The sequence below is a fragment of the Eurosta solidaginis genome, chromosome 1 (genome assembly GCF_040869045.1).
Source record: "Eurosta solidaginis isolate ZX-2024a chromosome 1, ASM4086904v1, whole genome shotgun sequence".
In the NCBI taxonomy this organism is placed as follows: domain Eukaryota; kingdom Metazoa; phylum Arthropoda; class Insecta; order Diptera; family Tephritidae; genus Eurosta; species Eurosta solidaginis.
The window spans coordinates 330,208,699-330,226,523 of NC_090319.1; the positions used below are offsets into that span (position 1 = coordinate 330,208,699).

General features: G+C 36.7%; 1 protein-coding gene across 1 annotated transcript in view; it reads right to left on the reverse strand.

The window, feature by feature from the left end:
* pnt (pointed) overlaps positions 1-17,825 on the reverse strand; it is a 531,360-nt gene that overhangs the window by 425,302 nt on the left and 88,233 nt on the right. Inside the window, exon 3 of the mRNA XM_067762142.1 lies at positions 2,717-2,816. Within this exon, the coding sequence (XP_067618243.1) occupies positions 2,717-2,816 (100 nt within the window). The remainder of the gene's footprint in view (positions 1-2,716; positions 2,817-17,825) is intronic.

Here is a 17,825-nt window from a genome sequence, read left to right on the forward strand (position 1 = left end):
CCCGGGTCCACGTTTTGGGCTATATCTCGAGACCCTAGCCTCCCAGTTGTATCAAAATTATCCTGTACTACAGCACTCATCAACAGCTTTCATCTGATATCCATATTGTATAAACACATTCTAGGGGTACCCGGGTCCACGTTTTGATCTCAAGACCCTAGCCACGTAGCGAAAAAAGGTAGACGTTTGCCGATTCTCAGAACTACCCAATATGCTCACACAATTTCATGAGAATTGGTTCAGCCGTTTCGGAGGAGTTAAGCCTCTAACACCGTGACACAAGAATTTTATATATTAGATAGACTAGCGTACTCTTAAAGCATTGTCCAGCATGAAAATTTCGTAAACTTCTCATTCATTCTCTCCGTCCCGTTCTAACTTCTACTCCCTCTACCTCGCCATACATCAATTTCCCTATGTATGAAATCTCTGTACCGTTGATATAGCGTATTTAAATTTTTTCTCATATTGGGCGTGGCACTGCCCTCTACAGATTAGTATATAGGATACATATACACAAATATCAAGTTTGAGCCAAACACTCTGACTTTCGGAAAAATGAAATTTAAATTGCCTGGCGTAATGTGGTCCTGGTCACTTATACAAAATTTTTTATAGCTAGGACGACCAAAAGAAAGACACACACTTAGTTTTTTTAGAAACATAAAGAAAAAAGTAGTCGCAGTGGGTTCGGCTCTTCACAGTGGTTTGGCAAAAACTTCAAGTCAATTTGCGCCATAAAAATCTTCCGAAAATGAATTTGCACTGGAATAGACTCTAGGTCCAAATCTCTTCAATGGTCGCACCTTGTATATATTTACTGATTTTATTAACAATGATAAAGTGTGCGCAGAAAGAAATTTGCGTTTAAACTAATTTTTTTCGATCTTCTTGTATTTACTAGTATCGTTTCATCGCTAACAATTACACTGGTACGCCTCTCATGGGACCGATACTATAACGTGAAAATTTTGATTTCAATTTATTATTTAATTTCCACCTTAACGTGCATATATGTACAAATATGTACATATGTAACGCACACTGGCTTTTTTCGTAAACTTTAAAAAACAATTCTTACGATAACAATGTAAATATTTTCTAAACAATTACTTAAAAACAGCAAAAAATACAAAGTTAACGGACAATTTTATACTCGGTTATTAATCAAGTGGATTTTTAATTACTGAAATCACTACCAACTGCAGAGACGGAAAACGAGAATAATAGATTTACTATGGAAATTTAAATATAGAATGATTGCAAGATTGCAAAAATTTTCTGTTTAGTACATAACAAGCCTAAGACCACGTTTACACATGCCCTTATCTACATATGTCCCATCCCTATGAACTAGATTACCAGCGTCAAACTTTCACATTTCTCTTTTATTTCGTGCTGCCAATTAGAGATTACATTCTAGGGCTGGTATTTTTTCTATTAAAAAAAAAATACATCTCTGAAATTTGGTCATAATTGCCGATTATCGAAGGGAAATTTTATATGAGAAATCTATTTACAAAACTGATTAAGAGAAGTACGAAAAGAAAGCTAATCTCGTCTTTATATGTAAATTAGGTCTAAGCTTCTTATCTAAGAACAACTCAGCAAACTTTTAAAGAATGGCCTGCTTTAAATTTTTTTCAAAAACTTCTCATCTAAAGCTGACGGCAGAGTGCTCGCAATAAGCTTGAAACGTCTCTGGCACAACTTTTAGAATTTTGCATAAGAAATAATTTGCAGAGCTTTCTATCTTTATATTGTGGCGAATATTAGCAGTTTTACACATCACTATGCTGCTAGTAAATAAATGCACAACAACAGCAAAGTAAGCAGCCAGAAATATGTACATGTAACCCATCAAAGCAAGCTGCCACACATACATGTAAACCGCTAAGCCAACAACAAAGAGAATATTTCACATTCACACGCATATAACTAGAAGAGAAACGTAAATATCAGATACATAAAGAAGACATAAATAAGCAGCTGTTCGCCAAAAGTCTGTGCCTTAGGAAAAATGGGTGAACAAGGTATCGGAGAGTATAAAACTAGCGCAAGCTGAGGAATAATGAATCACTTTGATTTTAAACACGCTATTAGGGAAGTACGCGATAATTGTAATTGTGAAGTACTACTGCCACAGTAAAGTTGTAAATAAAGACTATTTTGCCATACTGAATATTGGAGGTATTTATTCGACAGTTCAGCGCTTCGAACGTTAACAGAAGGTGAATAATAATCAGAAATTCCCAAAACTCGTTACAATATTATAGCAACGCTTCAGCCCAAGCATTTTATCGATAAAACCTTAGAATTTTGTTTGAGTCCTATCTCGATAGTGCACTTTTGCAGCAAATTTTGGAAAAGGAAGTTCTTCAAAACACTTACATAATTGAACTGTTACGCTCCCTGACCAAAAGCTATCAATTTATAACGTAAAGTCATTTACTACAGTATATTTAGAGTTTAAGTATAAAAAAGCTGAAATAAAAAGCTGAAGGTTTTTTCACATGATTTTACATGTAGGTAAAATCAGTTTATGATGATATCAGCTGAATCAGTTACTGCGGGCATAAAAGAAAATTCTATATAAATACGACGCATGAAAAGCAATTTTCCTTGAATACGCATTGTTTTAAAATGCTTGTTATTCTTAAGTTTTTAAATAAAAATAATAATTTAATTTGAAGAAAAAAAAAATTTATAGACTTACCAATTGACGCTTCATGATCGGACATGTCCGATAAACTGCACATTGGCGGTGCATTATCTTTGGCGCCATCGTCAGGTTCTTCCTTGATACGAATATTTGTCTGTAATAAATTTAAAATAAATTAATAACAAAATCAGAATATATTTTTCGATTGAGCTTCATAAAAAATACATATAATAACATTAATCAAAAAAAAAAAAAAAAATAAGAATAAATGTAAGGGGCGATAAACTCCGAAGAGGTTTTAGGCCGAGCTTCTCTTCCAATTTGCGTCGTGCTCCTTTTAATTTTCTCTCCAAATTGGCGGGACAGGACCTACTTGTTTTATGCCAACTTCGAACGGCATCTGCAAGGCAGATGAGTTTTCAGTGAGAGCTTTTCATGGCAAAAATATAATTGGAGTGGTTATCAAACACTGCCCAGTGGCGACCCGGCTTAGACAAAATTTCTTCTAATTGAAAAAATTTGCGTCTAAAATTTTGATGTTGCTGTTCCCGGGGCGTGAACACAGGATCTTCGGTGGGGATGGCGACGCACCCTACCATCACACCACAGCGGCCGCCAACATAACAGCATTAGTTAAAAAAAAATTGAGAAATTATACAGGCCTAATCGGGATTTCTCCAAAAAAATTTCGAATCGATTAGTAAACGAATTTTTGTAGATTTGAGAATCGAATTCGAAAGCCGGAACTTGGCTGATAATGTCTTATTACAAATCATTATTTATAAAATTTTATTGCTTGCTATTCGTTGGTCTCGCTAAATCTCAAAAACGGCCTGATCGATTTTGATAATTTTTTTTTTTCGTTTTTATGGTTTAAGGATGGTTTAGGAAAATCAAATTTTGTAGGCGGTACCATATAAAATTCATCTTGCCAAAAATTCGAATGTTTGGCTGAAACTATTGATACTTATGTATATATATTAAGCTTTATCGAATTTGGTAATGTTGAGGCTGACACGCCGCTATTAGGAACAATTTAAATTGGCTTTATCTCCGCAATAATTTGAAGCAGGTATTCAATGTTTGGAATATAGATTCCATTTATGAGGAAATCAGAGCGAGAGATTGCGATAGTGGGACTGAGAATGGAGATGGAGTCGCAATGAGAGCGAGAGTGGCAATGGGAGTAGGAATGAAGGTGGGAGGAGAGAGATTGCGGGAAAGGGACTGAGATGGGATTTGGAGCGGGAATGAGAGTGGGAGTGGAATTGAAAATGGAATTAGTAGTAGGTGCGGTAGTGGGTGTGGGAGTGAGAGTGGAAGTGTTAACGGGAGTTGGAGTGCGAGTTAATATGGGAGTAAACAAGCATAATAATTTTAACAAATATATATGGACAAATTAATGTTTCAAATTTTATCTGGCAGCTCGAATTGTTCAAAAGCTCGAGAACTTTGAGCTAATGTCTGTGCAGTTGAGCAACGAACGAGCTCCAAACGTGTACTCGAACTGCTCGATACCCGCGTATCTAGGGCTCTGTTCTAAACCAAGGCACTTCACCAACTTTTCATAGAGGTCATTTCTACTGACGATAAATTGGGAACAGGAGTGTAAATTAATTGAAAGCTCTGATATTTTAAAATTGAAACCGAAGCTCAGTAACATCCTTAGTAAGCAAGTATAATAGCACACTAGAAAAAAAAGCTTAAGCCTCTAGTAATCGTAATCGTTGTTACCCATAGAAAACTGAGTGAAGATTTTTCAAAAGCTGAAGTTGTTTTGTAGAACGAATTCAATCGTAAGCCTAGACAGTTCCGGTAAAAGTCTAGTTGAGCGATCGACTGCTAATACGGGTCAAAAACTATCGATAGAGGTGTAAAAAAACGCGAGAACAATAATCCGAAGGCGGAAAAGAAAAATTTTATCTCCGTCGGGATATATTTGCAGTTGAAGTTGGCGATTTTCATGTGGTTGTTGTTGTTTTGTGTACCCACAAAAATAATTGTGAACATAAGTGTTTTGTGCGAATCCGGTGTTGGACACATAAGCGCGGCCAAAGGCCGGTTTCGGAGGTACCCGCCGGTCTTTTCCGGTTTTTCGTTAACATCTTTTGAACGAGTTAAAATTTTTATTTTCCGCCTTCGAATTATTAATACTGATGTCAAGACGCGTCGTTTGACACCTCTCTCGATATTTTTGGAAACGTATTAGCACTCGACCCCTCAACTAGACTATTGCCGACAGTTCCAATTTAAAAAAGTCCTTTCAAGTCCCTGTATTAAAAAAGAAATATCATTCCTTAGTGAGAAATCTTATTTTAATGTTTGTTGGGTTCTGCAACGCTCAGACATATCAGGGCGTTATATTTATAATTGATCGAATTTTATTGTACGCATTTTGTTGTTGTTCACGATTATTATATATCATTCAGCTTGTTGACTTGTTTATGCGTATAAATTACTATTATGTGCATACAAACGTACATGGGCGTAGTCAGATTACGCAGGGCAAGTGTGATTAAATGAAACAAAACTTTCGTAACAAGAATTAACTAACACCCTGCAGAACTGATACTTGTTCATAAAGTCGTATTACCGTGGATTTATGAACATTCATACATATATTGGTGATATTGATCGATAGCTATCTTTATATGGACATCACCAAGTCGTGGTATAGGAGGTCTGAAAATAGAGTTTGTGAGGGAAAGTTCTCAAAATTAGCCGCCGATATCTCTTTTCAGTTCCTGATGTGTCGTAAATTTAAGCTTGCAACTTTTAACTTCTGGCTGACTACGCCCATGTATCTACATATGTATGTATTTTTGTATACAATTCAGAATTTAAATGGTGATATGAATGGCCATTCATATTTGACTCCGAGCACAAAATCTAATTGTGCGTTTGACTCGTCCACAGTCGTCCACAGTGTTTAATTTAATTGAAAAAGTGTACACTTTTTTCAAAGGATTTGACAGCAAAAGTTTTTTTTACGGCGTTACGCTCTTTTTATTAACTGCTACAGCACACAACATCTAGGAATTAAAATAGAAGTAAATGGTCAACGAAATTCCATGTGGAGGAGAGTGTTAAGAGAGCACTGCAAGCATGCAAGAGAATGCTGGGATACACTTGAGGCCTATCGCCTACGCTCTCGATTGAAGGCAGATCGTACTTGTTTACTGGGTTCGTGATAAAAGGGAGGAAGGTAGTGAAAACGCCAATAAGTTGGCAAAGGAGGGCACAGAAATCGATCAATTTACGAAAGATGCCCTAAACCGTTTGGGCGGAAAAAAGAAGGAGGCATGAGTTGTATATGATAAGCAAATCAGGAAAGGTTTGGATTTTAGCGCTCGGCCGCAAAGTCTATACTACCACATATAACTCTTGCGATACGAGACTAAAAAAGTTGCTCCTATCTCTGAAGATGAAGAGCCTTCTTTCGTAAGCTATGTATATGTATAAATGTGAAAGTATGTACGGGATCCGAGCACTAAACCTAAACCAAGCCACCGAATAACGCGAAAATGTACGCTGTTCTATATTATGCCCTCAGAACGGTAATAGGCATGGTTTTTCTTTCGGGAAGTGGACCAGAACCGACCTATTCCAAAAAATCGTATTTATTTTCATTCCGGGAAGTGGACCAGGAGCCGCTTATAGTGTGATTTGCTTGAAATTAGGTATAGGGGTACTTCCGTGATTAACTAATTATTTGCGAAACTTTTCATTCCGGGAAGTGGACCTGGGACCGACCTATCCAAAAAAATCTAATTCATGGTGATATCGGTGTGCCAAGTGAAGCAGGTGTTCGATATTGGGTATACATATTCCATATATGAGGAAATTGAGGTGAGAGACGAAGAGGGAATGGGAGTGAGAGAGGAAGTTGAAGTGGGAATGGGACTAGAACTGGAAGTGGGAATGGGAATTTGAAGTTTGGCGGAAGTAGCAGTTGTTGTAGGAGTAGGAATGGGATTGAGAGTGAAAGTGAGATTGGTGAGTGGGAGTAGGAGTGGGAGACAGACAAATGGAATAAGGGAAGAACAAGAATTATAAGAAAAATGGAAGATAGAGTAAAAAAGAGATTGAAGAGGGTAAGCGAGCCCCAATTTCTAAATGTAGGCAAACCAGTTTTCGGGCAGAATAAAGTCTGCGAGGTACTCTGGTATTTTTATAAATAAGGCCTAGTCAGTGGCAGCAGATGTAGAAGTTGCGGGCTTCAACAGGAAACGATTCAGCACATTTTGTATTTCTGTCCCGCACTAGCGAGCCCACGGATATGTTTAGTAAGTGCGTCAGTATTATCACATCTCCAGGTAGCAAATAAGCCGGATCCTAGAACACTTCCAGTATTTGCTAAGATATCGGAGCCATTTTGTAACTAAAGTAATTGTGTTTATTCGTTTTGTCGTTAAATCAATTGTATCTACGCTACGGGTCGGTTTCTCACGGATAACAGCCGCTTTCCAAGCTTAAAAAAGAGCTTTCTTAGTCCAACATTTTTTCTTTTTAATTTTTTCGGGTTTTCACATTGATTTTTATTTTGAAATAATTTCTCAATATCAGTGCGATCGTTTAGTGTGATTTATTGCCAATAATTTTTTCAATCGTGTTATTTTGCGACGGAAATAGGCTTCGGAAATGATAAATTTGTCGTCTGCTTTGCTAAATTAACATAATTTAAACCTTAAACTTAACATTTGATAACATGAGTATCTGCAAATATTTGTTTTTCTCAAAACTTAAACCAGGGCCCGTATCGTATTATACGATTCGTGATCGAAATAAATTTTTTAAGTCGCAATAGTTCGGAAATGGTAAATCGGGCTAAGGAAAAATGTCAAATGGTGGCTACCAGTACTCATTAGATCCATAACTTTAAAAATTTACTTCGATCACGGATCGTATAGCACGATACGGGTCCAGAACCACACGGGAACTAATTCCGGGACCATTTTCAGATCATTTCCAGACTTCTTTGCAGTAATGTTGGGATATTTCCGGGACCATTTTGATAACATTTCTAGGCTTGTTGTGTATCTTTTCGAGACTTATTTTGTGTAATGTTGAGATCATTTTGGAGACTTTTTTGGGGTTATTTACGCTGATTATCATTAAATAAATAGGGTTCGAAAAAATTCATTAATGTAAGAAGACTTATCGGCCTGTTATCGGTTATTGTTGCAAAAATATAGACGTGTCATCGCTTTGTTATCGATAACAACCGATATCGGTGAATTTTCGACTTGGCCTCGGTGCATTATTGGTTTGTTTTTAACGTGTTATCCTCTCGTTTTCGACTTGAACTCGTTTTTTTATCGGCTTATTATCGAAATTATTGGAGCTATCGGTTTGCTATAAGCTTGTTATCACCGAGTCACCAGTTTGTTATTGGTTTCTTATCGGCTTGTCATCAACGGGTTATCAATGTGTTATCGATTTTATATTGAAGTGTTTGACAACTAGCAGATGAGTTGTCGATAACATTATTACGAAAAAAACCGATATCTCGTCGAACGTAATTTGTATTTTTTGGCATTTTCGGTATTGGCATTTCGGTTATTGTCACTCGTGCATGAAACTGCCGTTCTCTGTGAGAAACCGAAACGTTCAGTGCCGTTTTTTAACAGTTATTTAAAGAGTGGCCATGAAATAACTGTTTTAGTTGAAAATATCAGTTGTAGGAACTGTTGAGTCTTTATTGAATGACCAGTTTAATAACTGCTGAACACCAGTTGGAACGTTAGTGTGATTTTGAATAAAATTGTCTTCTACTTCAGGATTAGATTTTTTTGACGTTAGTGGATCAAATCGGATTTTCTATAGAATCGGAATATATTCACCTCTTCGCATGCGTTAGGAGAAAACTAAGAGTAAGCAGAAGATGTACATATGTGCTCATGGAAGTTCCTCAAAATTTTACTTTCAAATTACCGAAAATGCGCGCACTGTGTCTTAATCATTCTCTTAATTGGACCGTAAAGTAGGGCCACTATTATATTACTGATGTCATACAATTTTTGATAATAAAGTTCAAAGGGTCAAGCAAATGTTTCACAAATATAATAATTAAATTTGAAAAATGTTTCAAAACAACAAATATTGAGCTATGTACAAATTAACATTACATGTTTCAACATGGCATATGGGGAAAAGATGGGAATGAAAAAGTGGATGAACTAGCTCAATAGGGCACATTCCTCGAAACTTTCGCCGTAGATGTCCCAATTAAATTGGAGACGAGATTAAGAGAAGGCGAGAGTTGCACGTAATCGACTAAGCGGGAAAGACGTGGACTCAAGGGCGGTGCTGTAAAGTATCGAAGATAATGCATAGATCTAACAACCTAAGACTAACAAAGTTACTTCTATCATTAAAACAAGTAAGGAAGTCCTAGTTAAGGTGAAACCGAACATTATATACCCAGCTGTACACTTGAAATGCTGTTGTTGTTTGTTTTGTGTGCTTAATAGTGTTACAAGACTACACAATAATACATATGGGGTATTTCATCCCATTTCGACCAATTTTGAACCCGACCCCTTTAGAATTGGCTGAAAGTTTTTCTTCTTTTTCTAGCTTACGAAAGACGTTTTTCAGCATTTTTTCAAATTTTTTCATCCAACTAAAAAAAGTTATGAATTTTTAAAAAAACACCGTTTTTGTTTTCAAAATATATAAATTTTTCAAAAATTGACCGTTTGGGATCTTTTTTTTTTAAATTTGTTTTCAAATGTACTTTTCGAAAAAAATACAAAAAAATTTTTAAAGTTTTTTTTTTAATTTTTCAGTTTTTCGATATTTTTCGAATTTCGCCATTTTTTTTTTTCTCATAAAAAACTTCATTCAATTCTGCAATCATCCCCACTAATCCCGGAGTGGGCTGATTTTTTTTATTTAATTGAAAAAATAAATTTTCAAAAATACAAATTTTTTTTTATCAATTTTATTTATATAACAAAAAAATGTAAGAAAATGATTTTTAAGAATTCTTTTCTTTATATATTATGGTAATCTACAATTAAAATGACTCGCTTTCGCTGTCCAGCAACTGCATTAGGCCGGTATACACATACATTCGTATTCAATACTTATCTACGTTCGATCGATGTTGCAATCCTTTTGAGTTGGAGTCTCATTATAAAAAAATTGGTTTGCGTCCAGCAACTTACGCTATGAAAGTAGTGTTAGGATTAGGTGATTATTATTTATTATGCAGTTCATGTCGTAAAGAAGCTTCGAAAATAGTTAAGCAACCCGCAAGTAACAGTTATGAAAACAATTATCAGATTGATAGTAACAGTAACACAGATGATTTACAATCAACCTCGGCATCCCAAGTTAGCGCTGCAACTCAATTACCTGTAATAAACCGTGCTTTACAACTGTTGAATCAATCACCAGTTCCATCAAGAAGTTCAAAAGGCAATCAATTTTTGTACAACAAAATAAATAAAATATCTGAGAACTTGAAAAAGGATTTACTGTCTTCTACTGATGAAGAATCGATCGATGATGATGGTGAAAATTTTCGTGCTTTAATTAAAATGCTGTGTGACAAATTCAACGATATAGAAACGGAAAAGTCTTTGAAAATACAAATATTAACATTATTGCCAGAAAAATGGACTGAAAGGCGTATTTGTGAAACTATGAATTTATCAAGACATATGACAAGGCTATCGAAAATGTTGGTTGAAGAAAAAGGTATACTTTCAACACCTGAATCGAAATTAGGTATATATAACTTAAATTTATATTTGAAATACAATTGAAAATTCAATTACATCTTTTTTATAGGGAGTAATATTGAAAGTTCAAAATTTTTGTAACGATGATGAGTACAGTGCTCTGATGCCAGGTATGAAAGACTTTGTTTCAGTTCGAAGTGACGATGGTAATCGAGTGCACGTCCAAAAAAGACTTGGCCTGTCTAACTTAAAAGAATTATACCAAAGTTTTCGGGAAGTAAACGCTGCAGAGAAAATTGGATTTTCGAAATTTGCTTCTTTGCGACCTAAACATTGTGTGTTAGCAGGGACAAGTGGAACACACACCATCTGTGTATGTACGATCCATCAAAACGTTAAATTGATGATGCTTGGTAAATATCAAATTTATTAATAATTATAAATGCGAAAATTTTCATTTAACTTAATCATTTCAGGTGCAAATATTAATTCTTTAACGAGAAATGCAGAAAAGCCCGTTCAACACTATAGCGATTGCTTGAGCATAATTATATGTGAAATTCCATCGTTTCAATGTTATTTGGATAGATGTAATAACTGTCCAGGGGTAGATGAATTGATTAATATTTTACTGACATGTTTTGAGAACCACGAAATTGAGAGCATTACCTATAAGTATTGGATATCAAAGCCGAGAAGCAGTTTAGAAACTTTTATTAAGCCTAAAGAAGAATTTGTTGAAGATTTTTTTTGGTGAATTAAAAACTCTTCAACCTCACTCATTCATCGCCAAAGAGCAAGCTAAATTTTTAAAAACGTTGAAAGAAACATTAGAACTAAATGAATTTATTATTATTTGTGATTTTGCAGAAAATTACGCATTCGTAGTGCAAAATGCGGCATCTGGTTTTCACTGGAACAATAACCAGGCAACAATTTTTCCGGTAGTAATTTATTATAAAGTAAATGGCAAACTTGAACACAAAAGCTTAGCAATTATTTCAGATTGTAATAATCATGATGCCATTGCTGTTCATGTTTTTATTAAAATAATTACTGATTATGTGAAGAGTTTTCCTGAACGTTGTGACAAGATTTATTATTTTTCTGATGGAGCTCCTCAACAATTTAAAAACTTCAAAAACTTTGTAAATTTATATTATCATGAAGATGAATGGCACTTTTTTGCGACTGCTCATGGCAAAGGTCCCTATGATGGTATTGGTGGCATTACCAAACGATATGCAGCAAGAGCAAGTCTCCAACTCGCGGTTGATAATCAAATAACGACACCTGAAGGACTTTTTAAATGGACTTCTGATCCGGACAACTTGCCAAACATTACAGTCAAGTTTTACCCAGAAGATGATTATAATACAGCAGTAAAAGATTTGAATGAAAGATTTTTGAAAACAAAATCGATTACAGGAACTCAACAATTACATTGCATAATTCCTGACAAAAATGGTTGTTTGTATGTTAAAAACTTTTCAAATTCAGAAGAACAAAGAATTTGTAAAATATTTAAACGCCAGAAAATAAATTCATAATTTGTTACATTATTTTTAGAAAACTTACATGTTTACTGTGTTAGTTATTAATCCTGGTTATTTTAATCGTAGATTACCATTATATAAAGAAAAAATTACTTAAAAATCATTTTCTTACATTTTTTGTTATATAAATAAAATTGATAAAAAAAAATTTTTGTTTTTGAAATTTTTTTTTTTAATTAAATAAAAAAAAATATAAAAAAAATCGGCCCACGCCGGGATTAGTGGGGATGATTGCAGAATTGATTGAAGTTTTTTATGAGAAAAAAAATGGCGAAATTCGAAAAATCTCGAAAAACTGAAAAATTAAAAAAAATTTAAAAATTTTTTTGTATTTTTTCCGAAAAGTACATTTAAAAACAAATTTTTTAAAAAGATCCCAAACGGTCAATTTTTGAAAAAATTATAGCATTTTGAAAACAAAAACGGTGTTTTTTTAAAAATTCATAACTTTTTTTGAGTTGGATGAAAAAATTGAAAAAATTCTGAAAAACGTCTTTCGTAAGCTAGAAAAAGAAGAAAAACTTTCAGCCAATTCTAAAGGGGTCGGGTTCAAAATTGGTCGAAATGGGATGGAATACCCCATATACATATGGTGCTATTCTGAACTAATTTTTCTTCGAGTTATGGCTCCCGAAACATAGAAAACTGCTTAGTCATAAAAGGGGCGATGCCACGTCCATTTGTTTAAATTTGAAGTTTTTCCTATTTATTGTTATACATCCATTTGGAAAATGAAATACCATTGATATAAAGCTCTTTTTTTGCAAAGATATAGCTTACTTTATTCGTCCACGTCCCTCTTAAAAATCTTTTATATTAAACTGGGTGTGGTCCCTAACCGATTTCGTAAATATTTCTTCAAAGCACTCCTTATAGTAAAGGCAACCTCTCTGCCGAATTTTGTTACGATAGGTTTAACGATTTTTGATTTATGATTAATAATATTTGTAAAATTGATTTTATCACAAGCGGGCGGTGCCACGCCCATTTTAAACAATTTTTTCAAATTTTTATCAAGCGTCTCAATATCAGTTCACACGTCAAATTTCAACATTCTAGGTGTATTATTTACTAAATAATCAGCTTTTTGTGTTTTCCAAAATGTTATATATATTAAAAATGGGCGCGGTTATCATCCGATTTCGCATATTTTCAATACCAATCTATAGTCCAGATAAGCTCGTGTACCAAATTTGGTGAAGATATCTCAATATTTGCTCAAGTTATCGTGTTAACGGACAGACGGACGGACGGACATGGCTCAATCAAATTTTTATTCGATACTGATGATTTTGATATATGGAAGTCTATATCTATCTCGATTCTTTATACCTGTACAGCCAATCGTTATCCAATCAACGTTATAATACCCTGTGTACAAGTACTGCTGGGTATAAATAGATGACTGTACACTCCTGACGGGTATTCTGACTGGACACTGCCTTCTGGCAACACATGTTTTTAAATTAGGCTTGGTCAGTGATAGCAGATGTAGAAAGTGCGGTTGGACTAGGAAACGATAGAGCATGTTCTGTGCTCGTGCTGTGGGCTTGTCAGGTTGAATGCAGCAATTGGGAGTGATGCAGCTGTCAGATCTAGAAACAGCAAGTTGCATTGGTCGTAGAAAGCTTCTAGGGAAGACTATTCTTGTAGTGTTGTCGCTGTTGATGGTCCTTTGCCCGATAAAAATACGGCACGATCGGGTAACAATCACTATTAAGGTACTTCCCCGACCATTTTCGGACGATTTAATATGACGACATTGAACTTTATAGGCCAGTCGTTTCCACAATTTGTGTATGATACATTCATATTTGTAACAGGATGCGACTCGGGTAGGAGAGTGACAATTGGGTTCGGGAAGCTGCGAAACCATAAGCTTTCATATTGCGTCCAACGACCCCTTGAATCCCATTCGAGGGTTTTATCGCACTGTCGAATGTCTTATTTTTATAAGATACACGAAAAGGAAGCAAATTTGCTGTTATATTTTATTTGCAACATATGCAAAGGAGGATCAAGCAAGGATAAGTGCCACAAAAAATTTCGGAAGTGGCATAAAACCATAGAAAGTTTGGTGTTGTGGTGCATTACAATATCAATTTCGCCCAAATGTCTTGATCACGAAGAATGCCAATATAGTGAGGAGACAATTTTTTTCATGTAATTTGATATGTGATCATCACTTATTTACTAGGTACATATCTTCGTACGTATATTAGACCTTATCCAAAAAATATATACTGATAGTCAGGCGATAATCGCGAACAGTACTTCATCAAGATGTATTCTCGAAGCATTGGAGAGATTTCGTTCAGGACGAACCATACATCTATAATGGGTTCCTGGCCATAAAGAGATTGAAGGTAACGAAGAGGACGACGAGTTGGCAAAGGAGGGGTAGGACTCGATGAATGGACGGTAGATATTCCAATCCGTTTGGCCGAAATCATTTATTACTAATTTTATTAATTTAAGTTCCTATTTTATACATATATCCAAACAACTTTTTGAAAGAAAATGAATAAATCTAATCTAAATCTAAATACGATCCATCGAACAGAAACGGTGCAAATCCTTCGACATTAAACTGACAAAGTTGCTTACATCTCTAACAAGAAAAGACTTAAGGCTAACGATGGGCAAATTGGGTACCGCTTTCTGACGTCACACGCTTATAAGTTAGGCCTCGTCATTGAAGTACGATCTGCAGGAAAAGACGGTTGAACACGTTCGGTGTTCCGGCTCTGCGCTCGCCAGGTCAAAGCTCCAGCTACTAAGGGCGGCGGAGTTGCCAGATCTCGAGGCGGCAATTAAGCTAGGTCCTAGAAACTTCTAGCAGTTGCCAAGAGGACGAATTCTGTTACATAAGTCCTGGTGCCTAATTGGAGTTTTCCGTTTGAGCGTCAGTCCAATTCTGATAACACTAACGACACACTCAGTCTATCTGACGTTTTCACTGACCGACCAGTTCCACCTAATCTTATCCAAAAACAAAAGTTGCCAGTACACTCTACATGAGATTTCGCTTTTTGTTCACCCCTGCAGTCGTTTATGCAAAATATTGAGTGGTTTTAGACCGTTAGTTTATACCTATGAGATAATATTGGTTCGGAAGTTTCAAAAAACGTACGCATTTTATTATGAAAATCTCGGAAAAGATGCAAATAGGTGGTCTGTTCGGGGAACAGTTTTTCTTACAAACTTTGTAAACAAAATACTTCATATTATGGAGTAATCAACCAATTTTCGATTTCTCGATACGGTCTAATATTTGTGCGTGATCCATAAGTTCATATATCAAAATATGTGTGATCATTGGAAACGTGGGCGGTCTTTAAAATTGCCTAACCCCAATACTGTAGTATTCTCAGCACTGGGTGTCACATGAGATATCACAACCGCAGCGCATTCGATATGTCTCATCCTAGCTGTCGGAGAACTTAAAGATGCTCTTGGACAACATGCCTAGTTTGTTCGTGTTACTTTTGAATCTGCAGTCACCTGTGAGTGCCTTCTAAAATTCTAAGGCTGCTTTATGGGTGGTTAATCATGGCTTTATAAAGCGTTGTGTTGCATCATCCCATTGCCTGCCTCAGTCCTGCACTCTCTAGCCAGTGTTTTTCTCTCAGGCATGCCACTTCCTGCCTGACTAGATTTGAGTCGTATGGATCTTTCGCCCGCTGCCTTTCTGGCCAATACGTCTACTTGCCCATTTCCATCCACCACTCTGTGGTCCGGTACCCATAGTGCAGTACTGGCTCCAAGACGATTCAATCTCTTAATGCATTCAAGGTCCGTTGACGAACTAACCATAATTGAAAATATTCCCTTGGGTATGACTGAGTATAACGAATCTCTCATTAGTGTAGCCTCATTGCAGGTTGATCACTGCACAATAACTTGTGGCAAAAACTTCGATCTTGAAAATTCTCGGAAGTTTTCTGGGTGGTATGACATTTAGGCATTTTTGTTCTGGGGCTGAAGATCTCCGCTTCGATATCCTCTGGTGTCTTCGCACCAACGGTGTAACATATCAGAGCGCGATTCTGGTACAACGCTTCGAGTCTGGATCCCACATACCTTTGTTTTCCAACTGCATTTTTAACCACTTTTCAAACCTAATGAGCTTTCCATTGTCATGTATGAGAAGATGGATGAGTTTAATTTGTTCTCTTAATCTCTCTAAATCCCGGGACGGTATCACTTTAACTCTGTCAGAGAGTTGCTAAGTGAACTCTCCAGTTCACGATTCACACTGTCGTGGCCCGTGTTATCAAATGCTCCCTCTTTGTTCAAAAAGGCTCAAAGTGAGCACACTTTGTATTTCTGCGGCGATCGGATATAGTGCAGTGTTGTCGACCTGCCTGTCTTATAAGCATGATGACCTGGATGTAGCGATATTTTCTGTAGAGGATTTGACCTGATCTTGTGGTGCATGATCTTTCCCTTTTGCTTTTAGAGCAAAGGATGTCAAGCTTATCGGCCTGAATGGAGTAGGCCTTTTCAGCTACATCGGGTATAAAAATCGATTTCTCTCTTTTCCACACAATCGAGATATAGGCCATTGCAACCTATCCCTCTTGAGCTTCGCTGGGTGTTTGATCAACCCTTCTCACTGCTGCAGAAACCCTACTTAGGTGCAATCTACTCCCGGAGATTTGTAGCGCTCGAATAAGAACGCCATCGCTGAGTGCGTATTTGGCCAGGCTCTAGTCTGGGGGTTCTGGTATTACCGACATATTCGATTCCACCGTAGTATCTGAGGATGCGTGAGAAAAAATGGGCTGCAGGCAGGGCGTGAACTCTTTCTTCGACTGTACTTGAGTAAATTTCATCGGGAGCCAACTCTTGTTCGTAGTTCACTATCCCATTTGTCGTTTGCCCACAAATTACGTGTCGAAACACGTCAAACTTCTTACAGAGTTTTGAGCTGTGAGCTATGTCGCAAACGTGGCTAGAATCAAGTACTTTTCTTAAAAACTCACGCAAACCAAACAAGTAAATAAGTTGCATAAAAAACAAGGCTCAAAACTCAAGAAGCAGCCCACGTACGTGGAACACAGTGGATATGGGTGCATGTGCGATTTAAATTTAGTATCCTCTTTTTTTAGAAAAGCACATACAGCTGTCTGCCATTTGCTTAAACTCAAACACACCGAAGTATTGAATTTCATTTATTTTCCATTTCATTGCGCAGGCGCACAGGTTCACTGTCCTGGACATACAATTTTCGGCTTATAAAGAAGAAAAAAATTAATTTTTAATCTCTACCTACATATGCATGTACATACATAGGGTACATCCATATATTAGCATGTATATGATATAGGATTACATGTGCAATTATGTATGTATGTGCGATATGCAATATACATAAGTATATAGTAGAGATATACGCCGCCGACAAACGCCGCCGCCGCCGCCGATTTTGGTTGTTTTTCGCAGGCCGCCGCCGAATGTCAAAAATATGGGCGCGGCGGCGGCGGTGGCGGCGTCCGGCGCGTTACTTTATTTTCTACTCGTTTAAGACTGTTTAGGCCATTTATTGTTCATGTAGAAAATTGGTCGAACATGGTCAAAAGTGGTATCAACGGATGCCCATGTTGTTGTTGTTCTAGCGATAAGGACACTCCCCGAAGGCTTTGGGGAGTGTTATCGATGTTGATGGTCCTTTGCCGGATGCAGATCCGGCACGTTCCCGTACCGAGCCCGACCATCTCGGGAACGATTTGTTATATAACCATATGCGACCTTCTTGGCCATCCCGCCCTCCCTACCCCTACATCCATGAGGAGTTCGGGGTTGCCAGAGCCTCGGCTGTTAATGAAACAGGATTCGCCACGGATAGGTGAGGTTGACAATTGGGTTTGGAGAAGCTATATATTGCGCTGGCAACCTGAAAGGGTTGCGCTA